The sequence below is a fragment of the Scleropages formosus genome, chromosome 1, assembly GCF_900964775.1.
Source record: "Scleropages formosus chromosome 1, fSclFor1.1, whole genome shotgun sequence".
NCBI lineage: Eukaryota > Metazoa > Chordata > Actinopteri > Osteoglossiformes > Osteoglossidae > Scleropages > Scleropages formosus.
The window spans coordinates 44340015-44357581 of record NC_041806.1 but is presented as its reverse complement, the minus strand read 5'-3'; the positions used below and the strand labels follow the sequence as shown (position 1 = coordinate 44357581).

The window sequence follows — 17567 nt, the reverse complement described above, 5'->3', positions numbered from 1 at the left end:
GAATTACGTTAAATAAGTGGACTTTGTTGCCGTCACTGGATTGAATTTCATGTGCCTGCGTTTCAGCCAAGAATAATGAAGAAAGACACATCCAATCAGATTCCATGTATATAATTTGTTCAAGTTCTTTCCAGCAAAGACTAAAAGGCTTTAAAACAACTTATATATAATGTCGTTGAAGTTCTTCGGAGTAGCCAGAAATTATTTGTTACTGGCCAATTTAGTGATTGAGGCTCACAGCCATTGTACCCTGGAGGAAGCCATATAACTCAGGCCGCTTATGTACATGGAGTTATTTAAACATCAATAGATTTGTTCTTTCAGTAAATACTTTTGTCCAAAAAAATGTCATGAAGCCAGATTCTGCAACAAGAAAATGACATTCAAAAGAACCTACAGTGTTAAACGCCAAGACATCGCAACGCTCGCATCTTGGTCTTGTTGAGTTCATTAGAAGTGTATTCATCCTTTCCTTGATGAGTTTCAGAGATTCCAGAGTTCTGACTAATGGGGAGATCATGTTACCATTTCAAAACTGACATATGAGGGCAGTATCTCTGTAAACGTGCTAAAAAGAAGTATGTTTGCTAAAGAGACACAAATTCCAGATTCATTATGTTTGAGACGTTCCTCTTGGATGGTTTTCAATAGAAACGAGCCCATTGCCCACACATCCAAACTTCAGTAGAATTTTGCACCCAACGGGTCTCGTCGAAATTAAAATATTGTCTTCAAAAAGATCAGGCGTCTTTGGTCATCTTCAAGGATACTGGGACATGCCTAAGGAAACGTTGGCTGTGCAGGGGTGTTGCTTTTGAGAAGACAACCCACGACAGCATGTCTGCAATGTACTGTGGCTTCACTGGAATGGCTTTGGGTGGGGAGCGCGTACCGAAAAAGGCCTGAAACGATCCGAGACGCAGCACTGAGAATATCTCAGAGCTATTCAACAGTAGATTATTTCTGGCCCTCGCAGGAGCAACTCAAATTAGCAGCTTTCAGGAACCCATTCAGTTGGGTGTCGCAGATAAGGGCCGTCTTCCGCGTTTCTGGAACCCACGGAGGAGCGGTGGAGTCCATCCAGCGTACGATCCAGCACCGCCTTCTCGGAATTATCTTTTTTTGTCACGTTCTGCAGGCTGTGTAGGTGTCATCGCAACAAATCCAGTAGCACTAAAGATAGTGTGTTTTCTTAATTAGTATTCCTCTTTGCGTGGATGAGGAGTGAAAGGCTGCAGCGAGGGACCGGGAGGGTATTTATCATCATGGTATGGAGGCCTGAGGGAAGGACTCCTCCTCACTTGCTAATTTAACTACTTTTGCTCCATAGCCCCCCTTTGTTTGCGGCGCCATGACTGGAATGCACGGTCACTATTTTCAGACATGGGGAGATATTTTTATTATTTTTGCTCTAGATCCACTTTGTCATGTACACAACTCGCGACTCCGCGTAGCTGCTCATGACCTGCGTGCAGTAACTGTATTTACGGAACATACCGGGGTTCACGAAACGGCCACTAGAGACCCGGGAGTAAACATTCACTACAAAAGTACGTTTAAAAATAGAGTTGATGTTACCATGGAAATTTCCAGGACTTTAGAATCTGTCTGTTTGCCCTTTTCGAAATGTGAATTAGAAACCTGTAATGAGGCTAAGCAGCTTTCCAGGCTACACGTAGGCTCGGAATATACGGTATATCATGTATTTTTGTGTGTGAAATGTGATGTCTTTTTTAACTTCAGAAGCGCAGAAAAATTTGCCAAACAGATATAATTTATGTCGTTTTGTGCTAGTGTTGCATTTACAGACGTCATGTATGCTTCGTAAGCTGTTTGTTTACTCACTCCTTAGTAATAACCACTTGTGGAATGCAGGGTCATCGTGGACTGTAGCTCATCTTGGAGACAAAGGGCCTAAGACAGAGTATACCATGGGTAGGGCACCAGTCCATCACAGAGCAATCACACACACACGCGCGCATCTGCTCACACCACACACCCTAGGGGCGATTTACCTGAAACACATGTCTTTGGACTGTGGGAGGAAACCAGAGCTCCCAGAGGAAACCCACAGAGACAGACCGAGCTGGATTCAAATCCATGTCTGAACCGACTGCGAGGCACAGTGTTAATATCTGCCACCATAAGCATTTTTCTTGAATTAGTAAAATTCACATTTTTTAAAAATTGTGCTTTCCCCGTTACTATGATTTTTATGCGTGCCTTTGTATGTGCCTGAACTCAGAGGAGTTGTGGCACCATCACCAGCCTGTGGCCTTCAAGTTCAAGTTCAAGTAGTTTTTACGGTCATTCCTCTATACAGTTTGTGCACAGCGGAACGAAATGTCGTTCCGTTTCATACCTCAGTTAAATTAATGAGTCGACGGGAGCGTGTGGAGAGTCGGTATATTGGCAAACTGTAAATGTCTAGTTCTGTTGCGGCAAAAGGAGAATTTCGTTGGTTTTTTTTCACCTATGGAGACAAACAAGTACGTGTTTGGGAAGTATTTTTCTATGTTTCTCATTAGTGCGTCATTCTTCATATTCTCGCTGGAAGGCCCAGCGGAGCAGCTCTTGATCACATGCAGTTTCCATGGTAAACGCATGTTCTCAAAGTCCGCAATGAGTCAAGATGAACCCTGGCCCATTGTTTCTTTATTCACTGCATTCCTGCCCTGCTCACTAACCCGTCCACCTAGTTGTAGCTCTTCCTTTACATTAAAAGTTGTCTTAGACAGAGGCATCAACTAAATAAGTGAATTAGGTAAGTGAATAAATACATGCGCAGAAATAATAATAATAACACTAACAACAATAATGTCGCCTGTATATATTTTAGTTAATATAATCTTTTAAATCTAACTTATTCAAGTCCACCAGCTCCAGGTTTTTAACTGTTAGTGCAAATGTAGAATTAAAAATAGTGTTTGACATGTCCTTTGTTCAAAACCTTATTCATAATGAACATTTCATGAATATGTTATGAATATGCATTTTAAGTTGTATTTTCACCATCACGTCACCTGCGGGTGCGACGATCTCCGCGGTGTCGCGCACGGGAACGAGCGGAGCGGCAACAGCTGGGGCTGATTGATGACACCCAGGATATAAGGAGCTCCGTGGCAACAAGATGACGTGCATTCTCCAAACGCCCTCGTGGTTTTGCGCTTTCCTTGTCCTGTGCTTACGACTTCCGTTCCCGACCACCGCCTGTTTCCAGACCGCCGAGTTCTGCCTTGCCCTTATTGTGACGCTCGCGCCTCGAAGACCTTTTCGCCTGTCATTGACCTCGATCCTGTCCTGCCCTTCGAACCTGGAGAAAAGAACAAAACCAACCCGCGCTTGGGTTTACAACCTACCCGTCGGCCTTCGGCGCGTCTGTCGCCACGACACGCGCAAGTTTAGTTGACCGTTTACACGGGCCATACGTTGACGTGTGGGAAGCTCATTTTGCCCTTGTTTGCGAATCCCGAGCGAAGGTCCACCGCCGTGTTAGCTTTCACCGATACTCTGGAATCAGTCACGCTCTTAAACAATGTGAGGCTTGTAATAGACTAAATCCCCGAGTGGGCATGAAACTAATAAACACGGGCCGCCGGCTCCAGCCCACGTTTATATTATCGCCGGTGACTGACGCTCGCTTAATATCCAAACTTGCAAACAACGACGATGACCGCCTTGCCGTCCGTGGCTGTGCGGACAAGGCGGCTTTGTGACAATCACTCTTAATGGCACTTTCCACAAATTAAACATGATACTGGATATGTTGCAAAGCTCCTTTGCTGGACCCTGAGCTCTGTCAATCATGCCATCTTAACAAAGCACGTGATAGAAAACGAACAGGACCTCACATGATGAAGCTAGAAATGCAGCTCTTCTCAGAACTGTCATCCTTTCTGTTGGTTTGAAAAACCTTTACACACACACATACACACACTTTCTGAACCGCTTGTCCCATACAGGGTTGCGGGGAACCAGAGCCCAACCCGGCAACTCAGGGCATAAGGCTGAAGGGGGAGGGGACACACCCAGGATGGGACGCCAGTCCATCACAAGGCACCCCAAGCGGGACTCGAACCCCAGACCCACCAGAGAGTAGGACCCGGTCCAACCCACTGTGCCACCGCACCCCCGCCACCTTTACATCCTTTAGTCATTATTTTAATGTGGTACATACAGGGGATGATGTACTGCACTTTGGAGGACTCAGCATTCACCCACACACAGAGTGAAACTGCTTATCCCAAGCGGGGTTGTGACAAACCAGAGCCTAACCCGGCAACACAGGGCGTAAGGCCAGAGCGGGAAGGGACACACCCAGGACAGGACACCAGTCTATCGCAAGGCACCCCAAGGGGGACTCGAACCCCAGACCTGCCAGAGCATGGGACCTGGCCAAACCCACCGTGCCATTGTACCCCCACTCAGTATTCAGCTGAACAATATATTTACAGTTCAAGCAGCAAGGTGTCAGGACTGTTGTCTGGCACTTTTGCTTTTATTCTATAGGCAGATAAAATGACAATACAGTATATTTTTACTGCTCGAAGTCTATAGCTCAGTGTATTTTATTGGAAACCTTGATGGGGTAACAATGCAAGAGTGATCTTCTTCCTCTTTGAGAAAACACTTCATAACTGTCAAGTCTGACAATGTATACTTTTACTGTTCTACTAACACATTTTGAACACACAGAAATCTAAGTTTTTCAAGGACGCATATTCTAGGGAAAGAATTCACAGCAAATATATTCCCAGGAAGGGAATTCATACGAGTGTTATTCATACAAGGGTCAACTGATGTCTAAATTCCTATGAAATTCTGCTAAAGTGTAAACACTTCAAGTTAACAGATAATTAAAAAAAAAAAGGATAAACGGCATTATATTCTTCTGACGATAGGGTTTGATTTTTCATGTTTGGTGACATAGTTTTTAATATGAAAAAAACAGTTTTCAATAGAGCTGCAGACAGTCATCTGGTTGCTTTGACAAACAGAGAAGGTATCCAGTGATAATGTCTATTTCTGCCCTGTTTAGCATCTCTGCTGTGTTTCTGGTAAAGTTTGGTTGCTTTAAACAATTTAAATCACTTCTATTGATTATGAATCTTTTACACAGCAAACAAGTATTACAGGATTATAGGGTTTGGTGACACGGTGGCACAGCGAGTATCGCTGTGGTCCCACGGTGCCTGGGTGGTGCGAGAGAATGTGGGTTCGATCCCTGCTCAGTCTGTGTGGAGTTTGCATGTTCTTCCTGTGTCTGTGTGGATTTCCTCTGGGTCCTCTGGTTTCTTCCCACAGTCCAAAGACACGCTGTTCAGGTTCCCCCATAGTGTGTGAGTGTCATAGAGAGAGTATGTTCCACTGATGTATGGATGAGTAACTCAGTGTGAGTTTGCATGTTCTTGTGTCTGGGTGGGTTTCATCCAGGTGCTCTGGTTTCCTCCCACACTCCAAAGACATGCTGTTTAGGTTCACCCATAATGGGTAAGTGTCAGAGAGATTGTGTTCCACTGATGTATGGATGAGTGACCCAGTATAAGTAGTGTATCTAGCAGTGTAAGTCATCTTGGTGAATAAGGGCTGATAACACTACATAGAGTTCATTGGAAGTCACTTTAGAGAAAAGCATCTGCTAAGTGAAGAAATGTCATTCGGGGTTTAACTGCATCAAAAAAGTGCAGATTTTCTCCCGCTGTGTTTCACAAGCATCCGGTTGAACATTTCTCTTTTTGTTTTGCTTATAAAAACAGAACTCACATGCAGGTAAACACACTAAAACACATACATGTCCACATGGACAGGTGCTGTTAATCATCCAATACATGAGGACACGGATATGTCGTTTCCATGGTGACAACGATGCCTGTTGCTGTGGCAGCGTGGCAGGAGAACATTTGTTAAGGATGCTGAGGCTTAAACTCAGAATATGTGCACTAGAATGACAAACTGCGGCGTCCGTGAGGATATCCATTTGGCAGTTGGAACATGTCACTGCAAACTCAGGAAGGACAGATAACATTTGATTACGAGCAAAGAAAACACACTGGCATTCATTCGGCGTGTATATTTAGCAAAGTCCAGACTGAGCTCAAAGGACAGGATCATATACAGATATTATTTGGCATTTTACAAAAGGCCAGATTCTATAAAACAAATCCAGAAAATCCAGCCTGGGTTGACCTCTGTCAACTCAGTGTTTTGTAAGTAAACTTACTTGACGGTAATCATGATTTTACTGCACTTAGGTCAGAGCACCAAAAGGTGGATGCTGTTTTCCAGCCGATCGCTGGTTTTCACCAGCCGGGTCTGACTTTTTTTTTTTTTTTTTTTTGCTTTGTCTGAAGGAAACATAAAGCAATATGTATTGTTTGCTAAATTATGTGCAAAATGCATGTAAATATTCACGCGCCGATACAAATGGAAGTGCCATCAAGTCAATTCCAGCTCACAGCAACAATTTGAGTGGTTTCCAAAGCAAGGGAAGAACACGAGCTGTGAGCCGGTGCCCCTCTTCCGTGCATATCCGGGGCGGGTAACATAGGGTGAAACATGCAAACTCCACTCGCTCTGAGATGGACTCAAACCCCACACCGACCAAGCAGCTCAGGAACCGGGAGGCGCCGGCTTTTCTTGCCATAGCACCATGTCCCCACGGCGCTGCCATCCAGCAATGGATATTCATCTCTTGTTTATTGTGGGGGAAAACATAGCAAAATCCAAAGTTATCTTTAGTTCAGCAGGTTTTGTGTGATTGTTTCAGATTGAGATGAAACTGAGAACTAAATATCTCTATAGGCCTAATATGTGAAATACTTTTTAACCTATTGTAGGTGTTAGTGGAATTCAAAAAAAGGGATTTCAGTCTTTGTGCATGTGCAGAATGACTGGTGTTGCACACGTGGAAAAATATTCTACTCATTGTTTATTTCAGTCAGATTGCTGAATATTTCATCACCGTAAAAATTTTAACACGAGCACAGTGCAGGAAACACATTTGTTGGCCATTTTGTGAAACTTTGACTTTCATGGTTGTGCGTTGTAGGGTGAGGAAAGGCTGTCAGATGAAATTTGTTAGACGGCCTTGTAGTAATTTTACTTAAAGACAACATTTTCTATTTTTGTGCATATGAAAAATGCCCAGGTTTTTGAAGGTCCCAGATATGATGCAAGAACTTTATTAATATAAGGTGAGTCAGGCCTTTTTGTGGTATTCTTTCAAAAGACTTGGTTTTCTGGCGTTCTAGCATGAAGCATCTCTTAGGGGCGGCTGCAGTTCATCGAAGGGATTCATCCCGCTGCGGTTCTCAGAGATGGAAAATTGTCTCGACTCATGTCGCGTCCACAGGGATCTTGTTAGGGATGGAGGACACAAAAAAAGGAAAAAAAGAAAAAAGACACAGGCCACAGCTTGGAGTCGGGGACGAAGTGAGAGACTGATTCTTGACTGGGGGTGGAAAGACAAGAGAGATGGAGTTGAGACCTCTTCTCACATGTCACATTTGTTGTTTTAGTATGAGCACAGCTCAGCAACAATGTCACAAAGAACTTGCGAGAAGTGGACCGTTACAGGACTTTACGATGTTCCGGAAAAATCTGGAGAATGTTTCTCAGCAGTGCTACAATGGGATTTTTTCAGAAGATCTTGAGTAAAGATTTCAAGTGGTTCTGCTCGCTGAAGGCTGCTGTTGGCTGCCAGAAATTGTCTCGCGTATCTTTGAGGACCTGAGCGCTTCGGGGCGGGAAAAATACGGGGACGCTACTTCGGAAGAGCCGTTGTTTTACTCGTCCAGATCACTTGTATATGGTTTAATGGCAAAAATATCCTAAAATGACTCATCTCTTTGTGGGAACAGCAATAGAAATGTTCCTGTTTCCCATTGAATTGAATTTCCTTTTAAATTAAATACATTTCCAAAAATTCCATGACAGCAAAATGAGTTCTACACTATATAACCTATTAATCTATTGCTTTCAGTCATTTCCAAACTGCACATTACTAAAGTTAAACTGATGCTCTAAAGAACTGCCTAGCATAAAAATACTTTGAGTTTCCCTGGTTTACCTGACAAGCAGTGATAATCACTGTATGAATTAACATTTTCTGCTGGAATGGCTGCTTTCCCAGTGGTTGGCAGGGCGGCGAATTTTTTTAAATTGGGAAGATGATTTAATTAACATGGGACACACCAAAAATAGCAGGCTTGTTTTGTGCTGCGGCCAGGTACCCCTGAGCATTTCGACCATGGACGGTGAACTCTGGACATATCAGCAATAAACAAAATTTAAATCCCAAAGACTGCTGCTCATTCAGGTAAAATGCTCTCCAATATGATGGAGACGGTCAGTGGGAATATTCCTAAAAAAAAATCTAAACTGTATATATGAACCTACATACACTGACTCTTTGTGTTATGAAGAGTCAAATTGATTTTTGAAGATATCCAATTTATTAGCATTTTTGTTTTCTTCAATTATCAATTTTCTAAAATTTTTGCTTTGCGAAGCAAAGCCCAGCTGTATTTATGTGTCCAGCCAATAGATGTAAAACACAGAACAGATGCATAGAACATCCTTAATTCAACTGGTTTCCACTGTTTTCATTTCTTGTTTGGTATTTCTGAGAATTGGTGATCAATAACAAGATGAGGAACACGTTTATTGGATGAATTAGTCAACAATCGAGCTTGAAAAACAGTTTGTGGCAATTGCATTTTTATTTTCATTTTAGATAATGTTGCTCAGATAATAAAAATATTAATAAGAGTTACAAAGTATCTCATTTATTGTAGCTACATCCAAAGTTTTTGCACAACTTAAGAAAGCTTTTGATTCATAAACAGTCATAACAGACTTTGGGACACACCTGAGGAGCCCGTGTAACCATATCCAAGCATATTTTGTTCTGACCAATCCTCTGAATTATACAATAAGAACAGTCAGTTTGCTATTTTAGCATTTAAAATATTTAGCATGAAAAATATTGTACTGTGAAAATTGAAAAGCAGAAAAAAAAAAAAAAAAAAAAAAACAGGACACAATGACCTTTAACACTCAAGGGATTATGGGAAATGTTCCATTATTGACATGTTTATTTGGGTAGCAACAGCCATATGAGCACAAGAACTCATCACAGGCAGCAAAAAAAAAAAACCTTTCAACAGGAGTCATGTCATAATCTGTATGTATTCTTTTCAACCACAATGTGAAATACCATCATTAAATAAATAAATAATGGTACAACTTTACAAATTCAGCCCTGAAAAAATACAGCTTTATACCTTTTTTGTTTGCCAAAGGCTTAATTTAACCACAAGAAAAAAAAATCCTTGCATATTACTGTTTATGCATAATGTTGTTTCCAAGAAAAAAAAATACACAAAAAATGAAAGGTAGTGCAGGAGTCCATCCACACAGTTACACGAAGTCATTTGACAGAGCTTTAAAAGGTGCCCTGGAATTACATAAAGCTTTTGAAGCAGAAATACCTTCCAGTTACTCACCGAATTCCTTTTGTCCTGACCCAAATTTACAAGAGCTGTGTGTTAACGGCGAAGAATTTGGAACAATATAACATCCAGTATGAAAATCAGAAATGGGGGAGGGGGAAGAAAAACCCCACAGCCTTAAGATGAGCTTTACTGGGGTTTATGAAAGAAGAGTAAAAATGACCAAACTGCTATTTTCACATCTCTATGAATATAATCAGTTTGCTCGGCCAGGTAATTACTGCATTTCATTTCTCAGAATCTTTCACATCCTGAGAGATTCTGAAACAGATGGACGGCTCAGATGAATTTGGTACATTTTAAATATACAATTTCAAGAGTACAGTCTGCCCAATGGTGAAAACAGCATTAATTCAGATTAAAATACTGATGTAACATGTTGAGACATTAGCTGAAAGCAACAAGACCTTGGTAAATAACTAGAGTTTATCATTAAATTATGGCTAAGTGAAATTTCAATGATCTGGAAAATACCCTAATAACCTTGCTATTTACAAAACTTGCAAGTAGACAGGTGCCTATGAATGATTATTACATAGGATTCAAAACATAAGATTAAAAATAACTTTTAAATGAAAGCATAGTTTAAAGTGTCATTCCAGATCCTCTGCATGTGTAATATGGCTGTTTTTGGCCTTCAGGATCTGTTGGTAAAAAAAAAAAAAAAAAATATACATATAAATAAATAAAGCTGTGCAATTGAATTAATCCATGAGCATTTTGACTGCAGGAGTCTGCTTCTGAGAAGTGTTTTTTTGTGCTTCAGTACTTTGTCCAAAAGCTCCTGGCCATCTTTACAGGACAGGACCAAAGGCCTTTCGATTTTGTCAGAGCTCATTGTATGAGTCCTCCGCCGTCTTGAACATCAGGATGGAGTTGTAGATCTTTAAGGCAGGTCCCAGCTTGATGCTCATGATTTTAACCAAGTCAACCTGGGTCAGCAGCAGAAACGCCTCTCCGTCGATTTGCTGGAAAAAACAGAAGAATTTAGTCATTTTCCATTCGCTATCATTTATGTCACAAATGTATCAAAATTCGGAACATTTTATACATTTCTCAAACACAGTTCACCTTAACTTTTTCACTTTCTTTTAATAAGTAAATAACCAATAAAAGGATTACAGGACACCCCCTTCCAAACAAACACCTGCCCTTATATGGCCACAGGATGTGAAGGGGCGATGAAGCACGTTGTTAGATGCTGGAGAGCAGACGCCCTTCACCGTGTGCCGCCCCAGCTGTTACTGGGAACAGCTGCTGCAATTTCGGTCTCCATGTTGGCACAGGCAACTTGTGTTTATGGCTCGCTCAGCCGTTTATTTATTCTTTGACTCCAAGTTTAGCTCAAGAAAAACATGCCGTGTTTTTTCTTTGTCGAGAACACAGTCTGCAACGGAGGGGCTGAGCTGGATGACAGGATTGCTTTCTGGCAATTGCTGAAAAATGATCAAATGACTCCAGTGAATTTAAAAAAAAGAATAAAAAATAAAATTAATTTATATGAAAAAACCCACACGCACACAGATTTACAGTGATCACCCCGACTGCGGGAGCTCAGGTGTCATATTTCAAGAGAAAAGTAAATGTCAGCTCATGGGTCACATCAAAATCAGTAAAGGGGCACGTTTTCATTATAAACCATAAATAGGTAATTTATTTATTTATTTATTTTACTTGTATCCTTGTATTACACACTTTAATTATACCCTGTCACCAGTCATCAGGTTGTAAATAAGCCTGTTCTAACTTTGGAACGATAACCAAGATGCATGAGAGAATGAATTTTAATTTCCTGAGTTTAAAATGTGATTAATTCAGGAGGCTCTGGTGCGCTGTCTTGAGATAGAGCTGCAGAAACAGGGAAACTCGAGGTTCCATCTCGATTCTGTCACATCTGACACAAGGGAAACAGTCGCTCCAACACAGCACTTGGAATACAATATAAACCTGCAGTACATCTGTCTGTTTATTATTCTGCTGCACTTGGCTTCATTTTTATGCAGCATAAATTAGAGGAAATTCATTATGTATCTTCACAGGTACTACCTCTACATTTAGAAGTCAATCCAATAAATTGTGTAACAAAAGCAGCAACTGGCATCCTAAAAAGCTGATGAGGAAAAGGTTGGTTTGACCATTGGTGGAAGCAAATGAAGGGAGCATATTTCATTAGTGCACAGTTTGTTGTTTCGCACAATAAACGACAGCTGTATTCAGTTCATAATTCATTTTAAAGGGCTAAAATGAATTAAGCAATTACTAGTTAATGAAAATAATGAACATTATACACTATACATACGGGATTAAAATAAAAACTACATTATAACAACTATATTATAAGGCATTTTGTGATATTTATGACATATCCAAATATATTTTTATCCTATTAAACAATATTTTTTCACCGTTAGCTATATTGTTTGATTAGCGGTGTTCCTCAACACCAATTTCTTGTAGGACTATTAGAAACAGCAGAGTTCTCGCATTCAACTTAACATGATTTCAAATATCAGTTGAATTAATTTAAAACCTCAATCAAAGTAGGGTACTTCAGAGCACAGATTAATTGAAAAGCACTACACTGAGAGGAACAGAAGGTTTCTGAACCCTGCTTTTGTGTTAAACTCGGTTCGGTTATTAGCCTTGCAAGTCACAAAGCTCAAAGTAAATCACAACGAGACCAAAAGTAGGTTGCAGACTGAAAACAACAAAATGAAAAATGCCCCAAAATCTATCACAATATAATGAAAGTACACACACACACACATTTTCAGAACCGCTTGTCCCATACGGGGTCACGGGGAACCGGAGCCTAACCCGGCAACTCAGGGCGTAAGGCTAGAGGGGGAGGGGACACACCCAGGACGGGACGCCAGTCCATCGCAAGGCACCCCAAGCGGGACTCGAACCCCAGACCCACCGGAGAGCAGGACTGTGGTCCAACCCACTGCGCCACCGCACCCCCATAATGAAAGTAAAACATGAGAAATATTAATGTGACGTTTGGAGACATTCGGGGAAGTAGTGTAGAGTAACTGTTACGGGCAGGGGCTGGTGAACATGGTAGACCAAAAGCTACCAGGAAATTATATATTTCTGAGCTCACGTCATCAACTCACAGATAGTTGGTAGTGCAGTGGTTGGACCTAATGCCTTTGGAACCAAAGGTTGCAGGCTTGATTCCCACCCCCCGCTGTAGTACTCTTAAGCAAGGTACTTACCCCAAATTGCTCCAGTAAAATTACCCAACTGTGTAAATGGGTAAATAATTGTAAGTACCTTAACATTGTAAGTCACTCTGGAGAAGAGTGTCAAATACAATAAGTGTAGTGGTTAGAGCTGTTGCTTTTCAGTCAAAGGATTAAGGTTTAAATTCCCACTGCGGTACATTGACCAAAGCACAGTCATGCCCTGAGATACGTCCATTTAAGTTATTAGAATTCGACTTTACAAGGAGTCTCCTTTTATACCCTTACTTCAGTTTATAAAACCTTTATTTGCATTTGTGAGGACCCCAATAGCTGAGCAGCACCAAGACATTTTCATTTACAATTTAGATTCATTTAGAGGACACTTTTTTTTCCAAAGTTACAAACAATGATTATTAGCTAGTACTTACCTAACACCTTTAGCCAAGGTGACACAATGCAAGATACACTAAACTACCTACAGTCATTCATCCATACATCAGAGCATCCACACAGACAGACAGACACACACACACACACAAGTCCACTTAGAGTCACCAGTTCCCCTGAAACACGTGTCTTTGGACTGTGTGATGACAATAATGCAAATCACAGGGAGAACACACAAAGTCCACACAGATGAGGAATCAAACCCGTGACAAAGTGTACAGCTTAGGTGTTGAGACACCTGTGTTACCGTTTGTACCACTATGTTGCCCAAACCAGAGAGCGGTGTTCTTCACAGTTATAGTTCAGATTGTGCTGCATTAAATTCTCAGCCTCCATTAGCCCTTGTCTACTAGTTTTACACAGCAGCAGAATCTTGGCAATCGTGACCCCGGTTTAGACTATTCTAACAACATCAGCTTGTTCTCACACACACACACACACACACGTACATACAGGCTGAAGCCGCTTGTCCCAAGCAGGGTCGCGGTGAGCTGAAGCCTAACCCGGCAACACAGGGCACAAGGCTGAAGGCGAGGGGACACACCCAGGATGGGACATCAGTCCATCACAAGGCACCCCAAGTGGGACTCGAACCCCAGACCCACCGGAGAGCAGGACCCAAACACCCCCCCTCAGCTTGTTCGGTGATTCTGAATTCATTTGCATTGTTTTCATTGATTTCTTTTGTCCTTACTGTTCTGTTTTGTTTGACACTACATTAATTCAAAGAGTATCACGCGTATGTTTGTTTTGTTCGTATTTGTCAAGCGTGCTCCGTGTAAAACCAACAAAACAGCTGAACAAGCGCAGGCAGACAGCCATCCAGTATTACAGCAATCAAGTTTGCCAGTTCGCCATTCTTTGAGGAAAACACCTCTGCGATAAATTACAAATGGGCCATACCAAACAGGGGGTCAAGACCTTCCAACAAGTACATAACATGCTCAACACTGCCGCCGCTATGAATGTGACAGCGGTGAAAAGTTACCTCCTCCTTGAATGTGCGCACATGCTCCTTGCAGCCTGGCAAACCCTGGATGAAATGTGTCACCTGCAGGGCAACCAAGCAGCGGTACATTAGCAGTTGACATTGCCACCTCCAGGGCAGCCTGATGGGCTGTTTGAGAACTCACTTTTGCCTAAAATTGTGCAATAAATATCTAATTAATTCTAATTATTTAGATATGTTAAAAATCTTTTCACCAATGGATTTCCCACAAAAATACTGATGTCAGACCATAATTCTGAAGGAGCTTCTGACACTTCCAACATACGATGCTACTTAATGTGGGACGGCTCACCTGCTCAACACTCCACTCAGCCACCTTGCTGGCTGTGATACCAGCCACTGTGGGCAATAGTTTGCTGTGCTGGTCCCAGCAGAACGGGGCACTGGCAGAGGGCGAGCTGCAGGGCATGAAGACTGACTGGTGCAGCGCTTGCTGGAGGCTGAGTTCTATGGGGATGGGAAATGACAAGGTTAAAAACGAAGGAGCGCATAAAAGGACGACGTTTGAATGTTACGTATGCAACGATTTAGCGGTATCAAAGTAAAATGGGAAAATTTTTTTCCCCCAAAAGTCCAAAAATATAAAAAGCACAGAGCCACGCTGAATTTCAGGAGACAATGTTGAACATTTGATCACTCTGACTGAAATCAAACACAGATGGAGTGTGACTGCTTCCTTATGGAAGCCATGCACCTTGGAATACCACAGTACATTAAGGTCTAGCTTACACTAATTGCGTTGTGACTCTTACTCACATGGGAAAATTTACAGTAAGGGATTTGGGAGTATAGTCTCTTGGGAGGTTTTCAAAGTGTTCAGCTCTCAGAATACAAGTGATGACTCTGGTACATTACAGGTCCCGGGTCGTACGTTCGAATCTCGCTCAAGTCGCTGAGGAATTGGCATGTACTCCCTGTATAAGTGTTGGTTTATTCCCAAAGACATGTTTCGTGTGAATTGGTGACTCAATTTACCACTGTGTGTGTGTGTGTGTGTGTGTGTGTGTGTGTGTGTGTGTGTGATTGTCCTGTTAAGGACTCATGTTACAGGGGAGGGTATATTTAGCCTCAGAACCTATGATTGTGGGATAGGTTCCAGACAACCTTGGCCCTGCACTGGATAAGTGTTTACTGATGATGGCTGGATGGATATTAAGACAAATGTGGGATATTAACTGGTCTGTCACATTAAAATAAAGACTATTAGAATTCCCGTCAATAATGAGGTAGGAGGAGGTCACCTGAAATAAAGACCAACACACCCTGCCAAGTCCAGCAGTGAGAAATGCTGCCTTAATCACTTTATAAATTCCATACCCTTTTCCAATTACTTAATGAATAACATGTGAACTGAATGCAAATTATAGAAAATTTGTAAGTGTCATATTTCCAATATTTCAAAACTCCCTCTCTGCAAGGAATACCTCCCCTGACATAGTGAAAATCAGTTTTTTTTTCCCTTTTACAAAATTCATGCTATAGCTTCCTCATTCAATTTTAATTTGCATACAGATTTTTCAAGATTCTGCTGGAGTGAAGTCAAAAATTATATCTGATATGAGATGCTCAGATATTTGTTGCTGGCCAAAATAATTGAACTGCACAACATATTTACACAAATACGGTTTCCCTGTCATTTGATCACTCCTAATGAGACAGAGATATAATACAGTGCCAAAAAGCTGCACTGTGCAAAGAGTAACAAGAAGAAGGTGAGTGTGCAGATGGTGCGTAGCTTGAAAAAAAAAAGAACTATAATTAAGCAAATACGCTTTGAAAACAGCTCCTAATTATTTCCAACAATCCCTAATCAGCAGGCATTCCAAGCACATAGGATGTATGATACCATATTCTCTTGTAACTGAAGAGCGATATATAAATATTTATATATACCCACTGGCCACTTTATTAGGTATATGTAGCTATTTACACATTCAGCTTGCTCCCCCTCAGTTTGTGAAGCAAAGGGTTAAGGCTTAATATACAGCATGGAGTTACACTGGCGCCTGGTCCAGTTACTGTTTGAGAAAGGATTAGAATGGTCAAGACGTGTGCTGCAAGTGACTTTGAATGTGGCATAATCGTTGGCATGCTTCCAGCATCTCAGAAATAGCCATTCTCCTGCATTTTTTTTTTTTGCATACTACAGTGTCATGAGTTTACAGAAAATGATGCAAATCCAAAGACTCCTCCTGCCTGCTGTAACAGTGGAGACTGGTGGTGGTGGTGTAATGCTGGGGTACATTTTTTCTTGGCAAACATTAGGATTTTTCAGGCCAGTTGAGCAACGCTACTGACCAGGTGCATCAGTTCATGGCAAATCTAGGCCATCTCAAACCGAATTTCTGCAGGATAATGTGGGATGTCAGATCTTCTCAGGATGGATCAACAAATATGACAATGCTTTTACTCAGTGTCATGCAGTCTCCACCCTCTCAAGCCAGTAGAGCACCTTTCGGAACATGATGTTGGAATGACTGTGCTGAAAATAATCCGCAGAAACTACGTGAAGCTGTTGAAACAGCATGGACCCAAGAACCCTGTAGAATGTTTCTAGTACCTTGTCACTGAATTTCAAAACAAGGTCTCAGTTGGTACTTAAAAGGCACCAGTAAGTGCATACCATATTTCTGTAACAAACGGTAATTGCTTATCGAACTAGAGCAATTTGAGGCCTCAGACTGTGTGCATGTGTGTACATGCATTCTGTCTCACAAACACTTACTCAGTTTCAAAAAGCAGACAGAGAACAACCAGACGGAACACTTTGTTTTCACACAGACACACAGCAGGTGCTGGTGTATTTCCAGTCTGTTGTCACAGGGAGAGTGTCCCTGTCCAGACAGTGCCGAGCCGTTCCCAGGAGACAAGGCTCCCCGCAGTGGAGACGTCCCTGTGATCAAAATTCTCTTTGCAGAGGCAGACCGCATGGACTGTGCATTTCGTCTGCGAACTGCGCAAAACCCATTCTACATCTGTGGTTTGCTCTGCTCTGGACTAGCGTACCATTGCCACCACCTGAGTTAATCGGTGTAATTATTCACAGTGCCTCCCGCTTCTTCTCTTGCAGAAACACAGTCTTCCGCGGACCTGCTGCTCACGGAAAACAGACTCTGCTCCCGACAGGCGGTCGCTGTGACATTCGGAGAAGCATTCTGGGCAGGGCTGCCGCAGGTGGGAGACCGAGAGCCTTCCCATATACAGCACCCACATTCAGTGGGTAAAGGAAACATCCCCCTCCCCCCCACAAACATACCGTGCTCGAGAAGACAGGATTCAAGGAGCAGGCTGTGCCACCCACATTAGTCTGCCTGCTTGAGCCTCACCTCACTGAACTCCTTTCATCCTACCCCATATTCCACTTTCAGCTGGAGTTTTGCACCATTAAATTCTTACTTTATTTTGCTG

The 17567-nt window shown here is 42.0% G+C and overlaps 1 protein-coding gene across 4 annotated transcripts in view; it reads right to left on the bottom strand.

Moving 5' to 3' along the window:
- Window positions 1-9000: 9000 nt before the first annotated feature.
- The window catches only part of l3mbtl3 (L3MBTL histone methyl-lysine binding protein 3), a 34408-nt gene continuing 25841 nt past the window's right edge, over window positions 9001-17567 (bottom strand). For all 4 annotated transcript variants that reach the window (XR_001965673.2, XM_018742526.2, XM_018742528.2 and 1 more), the window contains 3 exons: window positions 14452-14606; window positions 14139-14201; window positions 9001-10480 (listed from right to left, as the gene is read on the bottom strand). Coding sequence is in view for 3 of the 4 variants with exons in the window: in XM_018742526.2 (XP_018598042.2) it covers window positions 10340-10480; window positions 14139-14201; window positions 14452-14606 (359 nt within the window). In the remaining variant the exon portion in view is untranslated. The remainder of the gene's footprint in view (window positions 10481-14138; window positions 14202-14451; window positions 14607-17567) is intronic.